The sequence below is a fragment of the Uranotaenia lowii genome, chromosome 3 (assembly GCF_029784155.1).
Source record: "Uranotaenia lowii strain MFRU-FL chromosome 3, ASM2978415v1, whole genome shotgun sequence".
NCBI classification, from domain to species: Eukaryota; Metazoa; Arthropoda; class Insecta; order Diptera; family Culicidae; genus Uranotaenia; species Uranotaenia lowii.
Genome location: NC_073693.1, coordinates 224,167,815 through 224,186,193, shown reverse-complemented (window position 1 = coordinate 224,186,193; position 18,379 = coordinate 224,167,815). Strand labels below are relative to the sequence as shown.

At 38.3% G+C, this 18,379-nt stretch overlaps 1 protein-coding gene across 1 annotated transcript; it reads right to left on the bottom strand.

Annotated features, from left to right (window-relative positions):
* Positions 1–6,249: 6,249 nt before the first annotated feature.
* Positions 6,250–18,139, bottom strand: LOC129755921 (G-box-binding factor-like). The gene is made up of 2 exons (XM_055752627.1): positions 17,472–18,139; positions 6,250–7,620 (listed from the first exon to the last, which is right to left on the bottom strand). Exons 1-2 carry the CDS (start codon positions 17,845–17,847, stop codon positions 6,947–6,949), a joined length of 1,050 nt encoding a protein of 349 aa, XP_055608602.1. The 5' UTR covers positions 17,848–18,139; the 3' UTR covers positions 6,250–6,946.
* Positions 18,140–18,379: the final 240 nt, after the last annotated feature.

The window sequence follows — 18,379 nt, the reverse complement described above, 5'->3', positions numbered from 1 at the left end:
AACAAATACATACATAAGACTTAAAATAACAAAAATCAACTAAAAATGATGAAGAATGACAAAAACAGCAAAAATTAAAAAAACAAATATTATACACAAAACAAGAATAGTGCAAAATGCATCAAATTCATATTCATAAAACATATTAGAAATGGTCGGAAATTGACTAAAAATAACGTTAATGATAATAAAATAGTTATTTAGTATAAAAAAGAGAAAAAAAAAAATAATTTAAAAAACCGTTCGATTTAGACAAAATTTGATTTAGGCGTCACAAAGTGTTTGGGCACGCTGCCAAAAACGAACGGGGTCTGTACCTATATGTTTTTTTTTTCAGAGCTATAATTTTTATATGGATTTTAATTTTTATAGCATTTTAAAATCAAAACGACACTTTACCTGCTCAATTGTTAACCGATATCGAATTTCTTTAAGAAGTTTTTATTTTAAATAAAACTTTACTCGATTAGAATTTCCAACGACTTTTATATTGGCCTTTCAATTAAGTTTTGCAAACACTTATCATTGAAAATAATGTTCTGAAAAGATTTATTTTATAAATTCTTACAATGCAAATAGAACCTGTGTCCTTATATTTTCCATTTAAAAATCTCATTTTCAAATCAGGTACATTTTTAGTATTCAAACTCAGAATACTACTCTAGATCAATAGAAATCGTTCTAGTTAAATACCTATTTGTACGTTTTTATTCAAATCTTTTCCGAGATCAATCATAAACTAAAGCATGGATCACGATGAATCTGGACGCACTGTTTATTATACCATAGCGCTCCTAGTTGTTGGATCTGGAATGTTTTGGCAGTACTTTGTTCGGCAATGTTTCCTCTATCAGTGCTGAAAATTTCATTACGATTTGTTGAGTTCCAAAAAAGTTACACGTCATAGAAGCCGCGAGACGAAAATTAATTTTGGACACCCGGTTAAAAAATCGCGAAATCTGTAAAGATGGTCAAATCGACCGGGTGCAGCGTTCTTAAACGTTTCCGTGAGATGTATACTATCGATTGGCAGGTTCATACCAAGCGTTATAGTGGACCTAAGAATCGGAAACTGCATTTGAAGGTGTTGAGAATGATCGCGGCAAACACAGGGCAGTCGGACTATGACATCGCCAAGAAATTCAATGCCGACTTGTGCACCACCAGAAGGATTCATCTGCGCGAAGGAATACGATCTTATCGGGCCAGTAAGCAACCAAACCGGACATTGAAGAAGAATGTAGAAGCCAAAGGACGTGCCCGGAAGTTATACAACAAGATTCCAACGAAGTTCGACGGATGCATCCTCATGGATGACGAAACGTACGTGAAGATGGATTTTGGGCGGCTTCCTGGCCAAACATTTTACAAGGCCACTGCACTGGTCGGGGTGATGTCCCCGCCAAGTTCAAATTTGTTTTTGCCGATAAGTTGGCAAGGAAGTGTTTGGTCTGGCAAGGTATTAGCAGCTGCGGTAGAAAAACACCGGTTTTTGTGAAAACAAGATCATGGACTCCGAAATGTACAAGGAGGAGTGCCTGAAAAAACGTTTTTTTTTTTTTCGTAAATTGGATCTCACAAAGGACCAGTTAAGTTTTCGACAGATTTGGCAGGCTGCCACTACAGCAAAGATGTGCTACAGTGGTATCGGGACAACGGGTGGATTTTTTCTTCGAGGTCCCCGGGATAGTGGATGCTGTGACGGGCGTGAGTTATTATGAAAGCGTTACCTAACCGGCACACGTTTCGGGGTCTTCCGTACCAGTCTGAAGTTGACGATAGAGGAAAAGGAGAAGGAGGAAGAAGGATAAAGCAGAACGATGATCAAGGAGAAATTGAGGAAAAATTGAGAAAGAGGAAAAGGGTGAGATGTATAAGTGCATGAGCACAGCCTACCCCTTGATGTAGTATCATATGGTGAAACCAAGGGGCACATCTGGCACACGAAGCCCAAGGTGGTTTTAGTGGGACGAACCCACACACGGCAGCAAACACCCGGCTATTATGGTTTGAAGTCAAATTTCCATCTTGTAAAAAAAAAAAAAAAAAACGGGTGGATTTTGTAGAAAAAGACATCCACCCACCCAACTGCCCTCAATTCTGCCCTGCCGAAAAATTTTGGGCAATTGTCAAGCAGAAGATGAAGAAGAATGGTAGGACGACTAGGGATGCAACAGAGATGAAGAGATTGTGGAACAAAATGACCGCTGAGGTCAGCGAATAGGGTGTCCAAACTATGATAAGTGGTACTCGACGAAAAGTTCTAAATTTCATCAAAACAACATCGGAATGTGAGATACACCCTTTTTAATGCGTCCAGATTCATCGTGATCCATGCTTTACTCCCATTTTTATACTTTGTTACTGATGGATGATCAGCGGCTAGACCAGCCAAGGCAAAGTACTCTAAGAGTACGGAACCTCAGGGCCGGCTGGCTACTAGGTAACCAAGGACTTACGGATAAAATACAGAAATCGGAAATTTCATGTTTCTATGTTTTTTTATTTAAAGTTTTCTTGTGGCGTGTTGTCTGTGTGTATAAACAATGTTCTGTGTCTTGTGTGGCGTGTAATTGCTTCACTAACCGTGATGTGCTGCTGCTGTTGCTGTTCTGTCGCGACGTCGCAGTTCCGGAAATCCAGTTCCGGAAGCAGGAGGGCCGTCGATGTAATGGCGTATCGACGGGGTGCCGAAACCGTCGGCGCCAGCGGGCGTTGCTGGACTCGGTCGTTGCAGGCGTCTTCCTTCTTTGGCTTTTAATCGGCCTGCCCACGAGAGTGCCCCGTATCCGGACAGGCCGAGAAGGGAAGTCCTCCTTGATAATTAGGGATCCGCAGAACCCGAGGACGAAGATGATGATCCTATTACGATTAGGCGCGAGATCACAAGGATCTGCGGGCCGAGCCGTGGGGAAGCCGGCGTTTCCGGGCGAATTCCTTGGAACTTCACAACACTAAACGGGGACTAGACTTCACACACGGACGCCTGATATAGAAGAGAGCGAATTTTCCTGAAGCAAGCTTCCTTTTCGCTTTCCATGTTCTCTTTTTCTTTCCTCCTTTTCCTCCTCTGTGAATTGACAGCAGCCAGCAGTAAAATGTAGCCTACTGTGGTGCTATCTTGTTGTGAGACTCGACAAGAAACATGAATTTTCTAGAGCTAAATATACAATACTACAAAAATGAAAACAAAAATCAAACGATTTGTAACCGACCGGTTACAACTTTTGATAGAGGATTCCAGTTCTAGTAATTAAGTTTTTCTTAAAACGATTTTATACTAAAGGACCTTAAGTTAAGGCTTTCTTCAATGTTCTAAATCAAGTTTTTTTAGGATTGCGTGATGCATTTTATCTTGGGTTTATTCTTTCAACTCTGAATTTATAAATTGAAATTTTTTGACTTGAGCTTTTTTATTTCCAAAAATTTATCTAATGAGTACTAAAACTTTTAATCTCAGTTTTGATTTCGCGTTCTATTTCCAAAATTTAAATGAAAGCGGCGTCCGACTCTTTGAAATATGTCTTTTATGTTCAGCATTCAAAATTCTCTTTTAGAAAAAAAAACATGAAGATCGGTTTTTTCTGTCAATTTATCTTTCATTCTAAATATATAGTTTGAATATTTCCAATAATAAATAGTATAAATACTAAAACTTCACACTTAAAAATTCGAGACGATTCTTTCATTATACACATTGAATTTTGAGAGGTCTCCGAAAACATGTTTTTTAATTGAAATTTAAGAGTGGATCCATTAAATAGAAAAAATATAAAATTATTATTAAACTTCTCAAATAATTTCAGTAAATACCCAGAACTTCGAAGATGAATCTATACTTGGAGGGGTCAATTTAATCAAGGGTTGTGATATTAGTGAGTCATTCAGGATACAAAGTGCAGTTTTTTAATTCGTTTATTTGATTTTTTTTTCGCTTTTCGATTGTTAGAATTCTGTTTTCGCTTGAAACTGGTTTCGTTAGTGTCTTAACAACAGTTGAGGATACTCTATATTGGGTGCCGGATTGGCTTTCGCGCCAATCGGTAATACTTTCTCATCAACACATCACGCACTGTATGTATGCACTTAATACTAGGGTCGTTATAAATAAATTTCTAACAGGAAATCTCTTCAACAGAAATGGAATGAAATGATGGATGTTAACAATTAGTTCGAAAAAGGGAATCGACCATACCGCACTGCAGAGAAATTTCATTTTTATATTTTTTCCATCGGAATCGTTTTATTTCAAAACGGACATTTTCGGTGAACAAGCCCTAACTTTCAGCAATATTTGAGCTTAACCCTTTCCTTCCCATGGTAGCACAGGTGATCCACAACTTTGAACAGCTCGCATTTGAACTGTGCGCTTTGGATCAACACCATTTTCTCACCGAATGTGTGGATATGAGTGAAAAAACATCGCACGAAATTTGAAAAAAAATCGGTTCGCTAGGTTTTGCTTGGCAGATCAAAAGCTGCAAAAAAGTCGGATTTTTTTCGTATTTAAATCAAGTCGTCATTTGTTGTTCAATAACTTGACAAGTTTTTATAATTTCCTTCAAATAAAATTACTGATGTGCAGAAGGTTGCTTATGCAAGCAGAATCAAAAGATGGTTTACTTAGATTTCAACTAAAACATATAAATTTTTGAGTAAGTAAAGTGGATCACTGGTGATACACTGGGAACAAAACGTACTTTTCTTCTTGTGAAGCTTCTTATCAATACTCCAGAAAATCATTTCGTCAACCAAAAAATTCGCTTCAGGATAGTTATTTCATCTGCTTAAATGACCACATGTCTCGAAATATTTGTAAAAGTTCGTGATTTTCTCGAAAAACGACATGTTTTGTTTTCCTTGCGCAAAGTGTCATGGCGGCCAATTGTTCAAGGCAAAAATGAAAATTTCAAATATTTCAATAAATAGACTTTCGAGGAATGCGCATACCAAAGAAGTTTTTTAACAAATAGAATCGTTTTAGTTTGTGATCAATGAAGTGATGAAATTCCATGTTTTTTTCTGCAATTATTTCCTGTTTTTCATTTGCACCCTATGTGTTGTTATCTTCCCAATGGAGCACATATGATCCACCTCAAAACCCAAATTTTTCAAATGGATCTTTAAAGTAGGCTCAAATTATGCATCTTTTGTTCTAGAACTTCAGCTGTAAATAAATATTTCTATTTTTAAAACGAGAAAAACCTCGTGGGAAGGAAAGGGTTAAAGATGTAGAAAGAGAGCAAGCGAGATATTGTTAAAATCTGCCCAAAGCCAACCTAAATTGAAAATTAAAGATGACAAAAACGAAGTCGAAAATACATTTCCTTTAAAAGACGCGACCACAAAAAATGTAAGTCTTCTAGACACTTAAGCCTTGAAGTATTTTAAATGGTTATACTTTCTGTAACATCAAACTCTTAAATTTGATTATTTTTGAATTTATATAGTAAGATATTACTAGTAGTAGTAGATATTACTACAATTTGATTATTTTTGAATTTATACAATAATATCTTGTGAAATTTTCATCAAAGGTAATTGTCTGTTTTTGTAGATAATCCATTTTATCTTTTTTTAGTGTTGAACTTTGTCGAAAAGTTTATATTGTGGTGAAATTTGGAACTGTTTTTGCAAAAGAAATGATTAAGTACCAGAACAAAACATTGTTCTCATTATTAATAATGGTAAGTTTTTCCTACTCGTTCAATATTGTTTCTCGTAAGCTTATTTAAACTTTAATCCAAACCTGATCATGATAGTTAATCTGTGAGAAACTGAAGCAATAATAACATGTTTATAGAAACTGCACTGCACTAACCAACTTAATTTTACACGCCAAATTCGAATTTTATTAACTGAAATATTTCATTGGATACTTTAAAGCAAAACTCTCAAAATCTTCCCAAATCTATAAAAAAAAATGTATTGATTAAACTAACAAAACTCTCAAAATCTTCCCAAATCTATAAAAAAAATGTATTGATTAAACTATGTTAAAATATGCTTCGAATAATATCTTAATTATTTGATTTCAATTTACTAACAAAAAAATTCAATTGGACACACTTTTTCATGTTTAATTAGAGCATGGTTAAAAAACTTTGATTACTTTCATGCCAAATTTGCTGTTGATTAATCATCTTTGTATGTTCGTTTTGAGTAGTTTTTTGAAATAATTAAACTAAAATAAAATTTCAACTAAAAAATAGATCAGTCTTTTTTTCGAATGAACCGTTTTATTATTTCATTTCGAATTAAAAAGGACAAATCATCCGTTTCTTAGTTCATAACTGATTTTAATGTCTTAACTAAAAGAACGAAGGAATGGAATAATTTTAGTTATGATGCTTCATTGATGATAATTTTCGACCAAATGTATTAGTAAGAGGACAACAAGTCATGAGCTTGTAAAAGTACTATTTGTACTCAGAATTTATTATTAGTTCCAATTTACTTAGAAATTTTTTACAGAAATCAGTATATTTGTATTTGAATAATTCCAATTTGAGATTTGGGATCTTAATTTTGAGCACAGTTTATTACATTCTCAAGTAAAAATAAAGATATATGGCGACTGTGAAAATTTAATTGCGATGTGCAGCAGGCTAAAATTGTTCTGGTTGTTTTAGCCTAAAAATTTTACAATTTGTATTAAAACTCAAAGATTTCCATTTGTTCTCTAAACTGTGGGCATTTTTAAGCATATTAGATTAAATCTTATTGACTTCTAACGAAAATTACCATGATGGTTCTCATGAGAATCATCGTAATCAGAACAGTCAACAGAAAAATAAACATATGAATTTTGTTAATTTACCTACAAATTTGGTATGGTCAATTCCGAAACCGAACTGAAAGGGAGATCAACAAGATCTAGGGATTACACTCAAAACGTCAACAAAAACGTAGAAGAACCGGGCGAATGTCGCTTTCCTGAGTTCTTCTACGCCCGGACGCCCTTTACGCCTTTGGAGTAGAAATGATCGCCACCCGGAGGCATATACTCATTGGTGTTGAGGCTCATGTCCGGCCCATTGATGAGTGAAATGCGTGGCTGATAGTAGGTGAGCACCGGGCTCGAATACTGAGCAATCGGACCGGCGTACGGGGAACTGGCGGTTAGTGCGGCGGTCGATGCTGCTGCCGCAACCGGATGTGTCCCAGGGTGGCCGCTAACGGAAGTGACTCCAGGTGCTGCGACGGCTCCGGCGCCGACGACGCTGTACTGCTGCAACGATGAAGGCTGGAAGGGTACGAAGCTGGACTGGGTGGTACTCGTTTGGAGCGAGTGTGAGTGCGAGTGGGCGTGGCTGCTCGGTGGCGAAGTTGGCGCCGAAGTCGGTATGGCGGAGTAGTGGTGCGTAAGCGTATGTTGGTGGTGCGGGTGCTGGTGCTGGTGGAGCTGGGAAACCGAACTCGAATGTTGCTGTTGCGGCTGCTGCTGTTGCTGACTGATGGCGGCCACTTGTTGTTGGTGTTGTTGAACGTAGGACGGTTGGACGTACGGGGCGCCATGATGATAGGGGTACAGCACTGGTCGCAACAGCTGGATATACTGTAGGCCTCCAGTAGGTTGTCCCTGTGGAGTGATGTATTGCATGATCAACGGGGTAGTTGCTGCAAGCAGAGAGAGAACGTCAGGATTTGAAAGGTTAAGGGTCAAGTTGAAAAAGCTTGTTAGTTGATGTTTAGAAATAGGATCGTGCTTAATCAGTGCCTGGCACAAAAACGCTAATCCGCTAATCGAAAATACAAGGCAACAAAAATTACAATTATCAGAGGTTAAAAGAATTTAAGAGCTGATTTTGACTAATTTGGGGATGCTGATTTCAAATATGCAATTTTTTTTCTAGCAACTCTTGTTCTTGAGATAACTTTGGAAAATAGGTCAAAACTCGTTTAATCGATTTCTGCCTTTTTTTTGCGAGACTGTAGAACATTACAATGATTTGGAAATTGAAGGTTTTAACCCAAGGATCAACTTTCCCGAAGATCGCGAGCAATTTTGACTGCAGCGAAAAAAGTTATGCAGTTTTGCAAGTTTTCTATTGTCTTTTATTCTTCAAAATTCTTGAATTTACCGAAATATTTCAGAACTTTTAGAACAAATTTCTATAACATGGAGAAATAGATTTTAATCAACTGCTATATCTCTTGAAACTAGAATATCTAGGCAAGATCTGAGTCCTTGATCACATTCACGTCACACTCATTCAACTGTTCCTCAATTGGGTTCCTGTTCGTGTGATCCTTAAAGAATGGTATAGTCAAGTATTCGCCAATCGCATTCAAACGACCGGAGGCGAGCTCGAAACGCTGTTATTATTTTTGTTGCTATTACCAGTAAGCTTCCTGTTCAATTTGTTGTAAGGGGAAGTGTTCATATGCGCATACGTCCGTTTGACGAAATGGCTGATAAATCAATATATTTCGTCAATCCAGTTTGAGGGAAATTCGCTGTTGACACGCTCTTTTAAGAGTACAGGTCGGACTCGATTATCCGGAGTATCGATATTTTTTTCACTCCGGATAATCGAATCTTCCGGATAATCGAATCATAAAAAAAAGGTTTTTTTTCAGTCTGAGGACGTTAAATTGTAGTTTTTTTTTTTGCATTATTTTTGTAAAATGCAGTGGCGTATAGCCAGAAATCATTTTTATAGGAAAAATGGATAAAGTCGTGATAAGAAAAAAAAAAACAAATATACACAACAAATTTAACCAAAATGAGAATGTAACAAAAAAGAATATCAAAAGGGGAACATACTGAAATGACACCCTAGCTTAAGTCCCTCTTTTTCTTACTACTTTCACGTTTGTACATTTGATCGTACTTTGTAAATAAACCAAAATACATTTCAAAATCCACTCATTTTCAACCGAAGACAATCGATAATTAATTAAACAAGATAATAAATAATTAACCCGTTACTTCCCACGATTTTTTTTTTAATATTTGAACAACAAAAAAGCTTTTGTAAGGAAAGAGCTAGCACAAAAGTAGTTCCTCATGGCCTCAAAAGTTGTAATTCGTTGAAAAAAGTTTTTGATTGTTTCAATAGTTGCTAGATTGTTTTTCAATAGTTACTATATCTAAATTTCAAGAAAGCTTATAGACAAGCACAATAAGTACACAAGGAAGTTTATACAATTATTGACTGCATCATAGTAGATTTACAAACTTGATAAAGACGCAAATGTTGTGGATCACTTGTGCTACCATGGGATATAGAGAGTTAAACACATTGACAACTCTTATTCTTACCCTTCCTGTTCCTAGCTACGTTCTTGCTTGAACACATATTTATATTATGTATTATAGAGTTAATGAGTATGATCTTGAATGGACTGTGGATAACCGAGTTTTAATATAAAGTACAACTACTATACTAGTCCCTGACGCCCCTAACTCCGTCCAAAGCTGATAAAAATATTATTTTGTGAATTATAATACTAAATTATTCAAAAAATCAAAATGAAAATTTAAAAAAAAAAATTTTTCTTAAATTCCGGATAATCGAGTCTAAAATTCCGGATAATCGAACTCCGGATAATCGAGTCTCCGGATAATCGAGTCTCCGGATAATCGAGTCCGACCTGTACATGTACTCTTTTTCAAACGAGAAATGGGCGTACTCTTCTTTTTGTGAATTTTACCAAATGTACACTTTTTTTGTTGAAAGACATTTGATTGGAAAAACCAGTATTTCTCCCATTTTATAAGGTTGTTTCACTTCTGTATGTATGTATGTATGTAGATAATCCACCATGGGTGCACGGATTCACCGCAGTTTCGCCAACGTATGCGCTGAATTGCATTCTTTAGATCATGAGTTCGACAAATCTTCAATGCAAACCACCACATACCCGACACCATGGCTTCGTGTGAACTGTCATGTAATGAATGTGTTTTGTGTATGTGTGAGTCTTATTTGAGGAACGAGACAATCAGTTTCGCAACCGTATAAGATTCATAACATTTTCAGTGTTATGAATCTACGACAGGTATTCCGCATTCGTGTATATACCTGCCCAGCTGGCAACTGATTGAACATTCATATTATATAGTCAATTATAAGAGAAAACATATCTTACCTGTCGGCCACTTATGGGATTCGAACCCAAAAGGTTTCTTGCCGATACCGGAAATCGAACCCAGTACGCCTGGCATACCAACACCAGACTCGCGCCAGCCTATCCGCTAGACCACATCGGCGCTTATTTTTATAAGGTTGTTTCACTTCTTATGCAAAAACTACGAAAGAAATGTAGCTTACAATAAGTTACTTCAACATCTTGTTTTCCTTAACATGCATTTTTAGTAATAATAAAGTAAACGCGAGCGTGAGCACCTTTGAGTAAGCAAACAGTAATAAATATGTACACTATTGAGGTACTATGCTTAAATGCGCACAGATCTCAAATAATGATTGTAATGGGAATGTACTCATCAATAAAAAAAAACTCTTTTAATAATGGATTGTTTTATAATGCTTTTTTGTTTTTTGTGGTTTTTCAGCATAACATCTAAATACTGCAATCTCTTCGAATAATTCAATTTTTGCATAACCTCAACACATTGACAGTATTTGATTGGATTGAAATATAACAATTTCCAATTACAGTTGAACTCCGCTTATTCGAAATAGTAGAGGCCTCCTCAGATGATACGAAAAATGTTCAGTTTTGCATACCATATCAGCGCAAAGCTCCAGAATTAAATTGATCTTGTACCAACCTGATGGCTGCAATAATAGAGGAACTCAGAAAACCGGAGTTTGGATAAGCGGGGGTCTACTGTACATCGTTTCTCCCGACTTTTTGGGTGGATGATCTCAATGTACTTTTTTTGGTGTTGAGGGGTCTGGTAACCCCTAGTCCTTAAATTACTACACGCTACATTAGCGATAGCTATTTTTCACTTTCCACTTCTCATATTCCCTAACCAGGAAAATTCTCATTTCTCAATGAGTAAAATGCGTTTACTGCTCATTATAATCTGCAAACACTGCAATGTAACTGCTAACCGCAGTGAGAGTAGTTTCAGTTTACAGTGTGGTGATGAACATTTGTACCGTGTTTACCATAATCTCCTATCATCCACAATCATCGATGGTAAATCGCTATTGTTCTCAATAGACGAACTGACCAAAACAATGTGTTTTGGTTGTGTCGACGGAGGAGACGAATTACGTCCAAACTTGAAGATTATTCGAATAAGTTCTGAGACGTGATGGTTAGGGTTAATCTTTATTCCTTTTTTTCTTTAATATAGGAATTTAACCCATTTGCGTATTTGGCGTAGAACACTTCAAAGCTATCCTCTAGGCTACGGGTCGGTGACAAATATTTACTTTTTATTGTTTTGCTAAGACCTATCGATACGTATTGGACAATTGGAAGGTTCAGTGCGCACCAGCTGACCAACAAAAACGGCCTCAGACTTATTGATTTCGCCGCCTCCAAACGAATGGCCGTACGTAGTACCTTTTTCCAGCACCGCCTCCCACACAAGTACACCTGGAGATCACCGTACCAAACGCAATCACAGATCGACCACGTTTTGATTGACAGCCGGCACTTCTCGGACATCATCGACGTCAGGTCCTGTCGAGGCGCCAACATCGAGTCAGACCACTGTCTGGTGATGGTGAAGATGCGTCCAAAACTCTCCGTAGTGAACAATACACGAAACCGGCGCCCGCCTCGGTTAAATAACACACGATTGAAGCAACCTGATGTCGCGGCAGGCTACGCGCAATCGGTCGAAGCAGTGCTGCCGGCAGAGGGCGAGCCCCTCTCGAGGACTGTTGGAATACCATCAAGACAGCCATCAACAGTGCTGCGGAGAACGTCATCGGTTATGTGGAGCGAACTCGACGGAACGACTGGTTCGACGAGGAGTGTAGGAGGGTGATGGACGAAGAGAATGCCGCGCAGGCGGCAGTAGTGCAAAGAGGCACTCGTTTAAATGTGGAAAATCACCGACAGCGGAAGAGGCAGCGAGTCCGAATTTTCCAGGAGAAAAAAGCGCCGCCTGGAGGAGGAGGAGCTCGAGGAGCTGGAGCAGCTGCATCGTTTCCAAGAAAGAAACACGAAAGTTCTATCAGAAACTCAACGCATCCCGCAAAGGCTTCGTGCCGCAAGCCGAAATGTACCGGAATAAGGACGGAGGCATCCTGACGGACAATCGTGAGGTTGATCAAAAGGTGGAAGCAGCACTTCGATGAACTCATCAAAATGGGCCCGAACAAGTTGACCGATTGCCTACACCGGTTGATAGTCCGAATCTGGGACATAGAACAGCTACCGGAGGAGTGGAAGGAGGGGGTAATATGCCCCATCTACAAGAAGGGCGGCAAATTGGACTGTGAGAATTACCGAGCGATCACTGTCCTCAATGCCGCGTACAAAGTGTTGTCCCGAATCCTACTCCGCCGCCTAACGCCACAAACAAACAGATTCGTGGGAAGTCATCAGGCCGGCTTCATGGAGGGACGTTCTACGACGGACCAGATATTCACATTACGGCAAATCCTCCAAAAATGCCGTGAACACCAAGTCCCTACGCACCATCTATTCATCGACTTCAAAGCCGCATACGACACGATCGACCGTAACGAGCTATGGAAAACCATGGACAAGAACGGCTTTTCCGGGAAGCTAATCAGACTGATTAAGGCGACGATGGATGGAACGCAGTGCTGTGTGCGGATTTCGGGTGAATTGTCGAGTTCATTCGAATCGCGCAGGGGGCTTCGACAAGGTGATGGTCTATCCTGCATGATGTTCAACGTGGCGCTAGAAGGTGTTGTTCGACGAGCGGTGGGCGAAATGGGGGGCACGATTTTCAACAGATCCAGTCAACTCATCTGCTTTGCCGATGACATTGATATAGTCGGCGGTGGAAGACATCTACCGCAAACTGAAACGCGAAGCAGGAAGGATTGGGTTGAAGATTAATTCGTCCAAGACGAAGTACATGCTGGCCTGCTGATCCGAGACCGACCGAACCCGCTTGTCCAGTAGTAACAAGGTCACGATCGACGGCGACGAGCTGGAGATACTCGAAGACTCTACGGGCACGAGACATGGACATTGCTCGAGGAGGACCTGCGTACACTCGGAGTATTCCAGCGACGAGTGTTAAGAACCATCTTTGTCGGCGTACAGGAGAACGGAGTGTGGAGGCGAAGGATGAACCACGAGCTCGCGCGACTCTACGGCGAACCCAGTATCCAGAAGGTGGTGAAGACTGGCCGGATAAGCTGGGCGAGACATGTTGCGAGACTGCCGAACGACTGTCCTGCAAAACAGGTGTTCGCTACGAATCCGGTAGGAACAAGACGAGCGGGGGCGCAACGAGAAATTGGAGAACGGTTGCCATGGACCGAGTTAATTATAGGAATTATGTTCGTCAAGTTATGTCGTGAGACGGTATACTTTGTAAATAAAAAGTGTACACCGAAATTCCAAGTTCCATATATATTTGCTTAGTCTCCTTTTAATGTAAAACAAATTTTTAACAAAATATAAAAATTGTGTGACGGATGTCGTACTTTACATAACTTTCATATGATAAGTACCACACCCATTTTGTAATTGAGAGCAATGTATATTTTTATATGATGATTGATTTCAGCACTCCGAACTTGCTCATCAACAGTGTATTGAGTCATCTATACATTTCAATATTTGAAAGCGTTAACAATTTGATAAAAATCAACAGAAAATTGTTGTAGACGTGTCGTATTACATCAATTTTGTATGTGAGCCCTTTTTATAAGAGAGAGGGTTTTCAGTACAAAAATCCGCTAGTGAGGCTATGATCATTTAGAATCCGGGCAGTTAAGGTATTATTACGATATTTAATTAAAAAATATTTTTAAAAAAATTATAGTTCCTTACAAGAAAATCTCTTACTTTATCATAAAATCTCTTTTTTTTTCTTTGCACACTTTTTTCAGTCATGCTATTATTTTTACAACAGAAGCAAAACCTTCATGATATTCTACACAAATTCACGAGGAAAAGCCAATTGGAATGTGGTTTAAACCTTTTCATGAGTGGCATCTCGAAGAAATTGACCTCTTCAATTCGGTTTTAAAATTTGTCCATCAGAACACTTCTGTCAAATTGCGTAAAAACCGGTTGCACAGATTGCGATCTAAAGACCTGCTCACTGTTAGTTATTCAAATTGGAATTGGAAACGGATTTACTGCATAGTAAAGGGGTCTGCATTCAGTTATCCCCAATAACCATATAGACTTTTTACCATAGAGATCAAGGGTTCCACTCCGCTGCTCGGTTTGAACTTCGTGAGCATCCTAGAGTGGCTCTTAATACTACTTAACCATTTGGGGCAGAAAAAATCAGAAAAAAACACCAGTTCATGAGTTTTCAAATCGACAATGAAGAATTCCCGAGGCGATTGTGCCAAAGTATTTCTTCCATGTCATTTGCATCGTAAATATCTCAAACACACATTAAATTAAAAGTTTGAAAAAATAGGCAACATAGTCCTTTCCATAACCACCCAAGTAACAATTTTGGCTTTATTATGGTCAGCAAAATTTCGTTTGGACTATAGCATTAATCTTCATAAAAAGCTAAAGCGCATTCTATAACATCACCTGGACTCTAATAAAGCCAAAATTATTTGGCCCTACCCTAGAAACGTCATCATGACATATCATTGTTGGTCATCAATGTTGGTCACCAAAGCTTTTAAAAAGCTATTATTAAACATGTTAGGAATTTTTGTTTTTTTTCGATTCTGTGAGTTCTCAGAGTTTTATTTTTATTTTTTCCAGCTACCATAATGGTTGATAAATGATGATTGCATTATTGAGATCTGATCTTGATATGGTAAAATTAATAGCCAAAATACCAATATTTTAACCATATTTTGAGTCTCTTTTGTACTGCCAGTCAAGATTTTAGGTAAAATGTGTATGAAATAGTATCTTAAAATAAATGCGCCTCGTCAAATCTGATGGTCAATCATGATCGAATTGATGTAAAATGGGCCTGAAAAAATATTTTCCAATGCTTGCATTGTGAATCCGTCAACATGGCGTCATTTTGTGCCCTTCGATTTAGCAACCAACATGGCGTTAGTCAATTCGATTTGACGTTTCTCTCGCAAGCCAACCAATTACACGCTTAAGATGAGTTCCTCATTTCTGAGTTGTTAATCCTTAGTACAGTAAATGAGGACAGACAATTTAAATAAAAACGGATTGGTTGTTAATCACCCGTGGAATAAATCATGAGTTGAAGTCAAATTTCGTTGTCTGGCGCCATCTTGAAATCCAAAATGGCGGCTTCCGCTGATCTTTAAATGTTGTAAATGACTTAAAATCGCATGAAACCCCATCAATAATGGTATTGGGTGAAAGGGCTAAAAGAGTAGAAGTCGAATTCTGCTATCAGATGCCATCTTGAAATCCAAGATGGCGGCATCCGCTTAACTTTTAATGCTGTAAATGATAAAAAGTCGCATTAAACAACCACTATATGGGTATTGGTTGAAAGGACTAAACTAGAAGAAGCCGATTTTTTTCTTTTCGACGCCATCTTGAAATCCAAGATGGCGTCTTCCGCTGAACTTTGAAATGCTGTTAGTCACTGAGAATCGCATGAAAGGCCCACAATATTGGTATTTGGTGAAAGGGCAAAACTATAAGAAGTCGAACTTCGCTATCGAACGCCAACATGAAATCCAAGATGGCGGCTTTAAAATGCTGTTAATCACTGAAAATCACATGAAACTCCCACAATATGGGTATAAGTTGAAAAGGATCAAGGAGTAGAATACTTTTGGGTCACTTACAGCATTTCAGAGTAAAGCGAAAAGAGAAAATCTACTACTACTCGTTTAGCCCTTTTACCCAATACCAATATTGTTGAGGTTTCATTCGATTATAGGTCATATACAACATATTAAAGTTCAGCGGAAACCGCCATCTTGAATTTGGATGGCGTCAAAAAACGAACTTCGACTTTTACTAGTTCATCTCTTTCAACTAATACCCATATTGTAGGGGTTTGAGGCGATTTTCAGTCATTTACAGTATTTTCAAGTTGAGTGATAGCCGCCATCTTGGAATTTAAGATGGCGACGGACAACGAAATTCGACTTCTACTCGTTTATTGCTTTCGCCTTATAACAATATTAAGAAGGTTTCATGATATTTTCAGTTATTTACAACTTTGAAAATAAAAGCGGAAGCCGCCATCTTGTATTAATGATGGTCTCAAGCAACAAATTTTATTCCTCCTATTTGAACCCTTTCACTCAATACTCATATTGTAGATTTATTTATTCCACTTCCGGTAATTCGAAGTTTTCATAGATTTTTATATTTTTTTTATTATTTTAACTCAAAATCAACACACAGAAGTTATCAAAAATGTGTAAAAATGGGAATTCCAATTCAAATATGTACTATCTAACCTGAGCGTGTCCTGTTTTGACATCTTGATCGAGAACTGTCACTAAGTTTTATGGCGGTTTAATAATCAGGCACTGAGTGCTATTATAGAACATGCAAAAGAAAGCTTGGAGCAAACTTCTAAGTTTTTGTTTTATTATAGTTTAAACATAGCATTCTTAACTCTTTCTAAATAACTAAAACAGTATGTTTAATGGAAGATTTATGAGCGTTTTCAAAACTATCTGAAAACAGATGGTCGATTCAAAAATATAAGCATTTTGCATGACCATAATAAAACCATCATAAAACGCTGCACAAAAAAGCCATAATAAAACCATAATAAAACATCGAAATGCTAGTTAGCTTGATCTGTGTTACTTAGGCAACACAACGCTGCTAAAGTTTTGTATATCCAAGCTCTAGTAACATACTTAGCTATCACCGAAATAAAGTGCCCGGATACTAAATGATCATAGCTTTAATGCTCTACACTTGCAATCGAGTAAGACCGGAACTGCACAGGAAGAGAAATCCCAACGAACATTACAAAGTTATTCAGAAGTTTCTATCATTAATTGGCAACATTGTGCAGATGAACTCCGAACAACAAATATCACGAAACGATATAGCTTCTTCTTTTTGTAGGGCCAGGAGGGGTCTTTCAGTAAAACGTGTTAAAATTTGTATAAGATTTAGTTTCTATGAAAATCAGTTGGAAATTGTTCAATTTTGTTTATTGAATCATCACAACAACACACAACTGCAAAGAAAACATCACTTTTGATATACACTAGATTCACATGAAAGCATTCATAGTAGGTATTGTAAATTTATATTTAGAGAACTTCTGAACTCGCAGGAAATCTGCTGCTTATACTTGATTCTGAAACATACTTTGCAGTTCCTGAGTTAGTGAAGACAAGTAATTTCAACTGATTTGTGAGAAGTTCGGCTAAAATAAAATCATAAAATATTCACTTTGTTTCAATTAATAAGGTCTGTTTTTGTCCCGATTCCTTTCAACATACCTGGTGGTAAAACTTGGTTCCCCGCTTGTTGGGGGGTCATAAAATAGTATGGCGAACCTCCTGGTTGAATCACTGCACTAGCAACGGGAGAATGCACCGGAAGAGTCGCATATCCACTGTTATGCTGCGCATGCGAATCCGGAGCCTTGGTAGGTCCAGCCACTATAGGCTTCAACGGGATCTGAACCGAAGGAGCAACTGTGTTCTGTAGTTTACTTAGATTTTCACTGTCCTGAACCGATATGGTATTGTAACTGGTCGGTCCACTGGCAGGATGTCGCGCTTTCCTTATATCCGGTGTCACTGGTTCTGGTTCTGCGTATGCTAACTCAACCAGCAAAACCACCAACACAATTGTCCACACTAATGGCTTCATTTTCTTCACGCACGCACTGATCGAACAAGTCCCCAAACGTGTTATTCACAACAGTCCAATGCTTCAAATTGCACCTCAGCAGGAAGCGAAAATAAAATCTGCCGCCTTCTAGCACACTCTCTTAGTTGTTATGCTCTAAGCCACCCGGTCTAGCCAGCCGTATTATTATTATGCCACCATGTGTATCACGCGTAACGCCTCGTAACTGAAATTGCTGCACTCAAACTGCACTCTCCCACTTCCACTTGGTACCGATGCTTTTTGATTGATAAATGAATGCAGCGCTGATATGCGCAACCTCTTTTATATATCGCAAATGGAAAACCAAACCAAACCTAAACTTATCAGCCCGTACAGAGTTTTCCACCCTCTAGTAGAGCCAGAAGAAGTGGGGTTCTCCATACTGGACTGACTGGCTGAGCTGGGCTCCTAACTTACCTACTTAGTAGGAAGTTTGCGGCTCCTCCAAATCCAAACAAACATGTTGGCTGAGGATGCCAGAAAAGACCCAGATATGCACACTTCACTTCAT

Coding starts and splice junctions, on each gene's coding strand:
- LOC129755921 (XM_055752627.1), bottom strand. CDS start 17,847: ATGAAGCCATTAGTGTGGACAATTGTGTTGGTGGTTTTGCTGGTTGAG. Junction 7,621..17,471: donor GAACCAAGTTTTACCACCAG/GTATGTTGAAAG, acceptor CTCTGCTTGCAG/CAACTACCCCGTTGATCATG.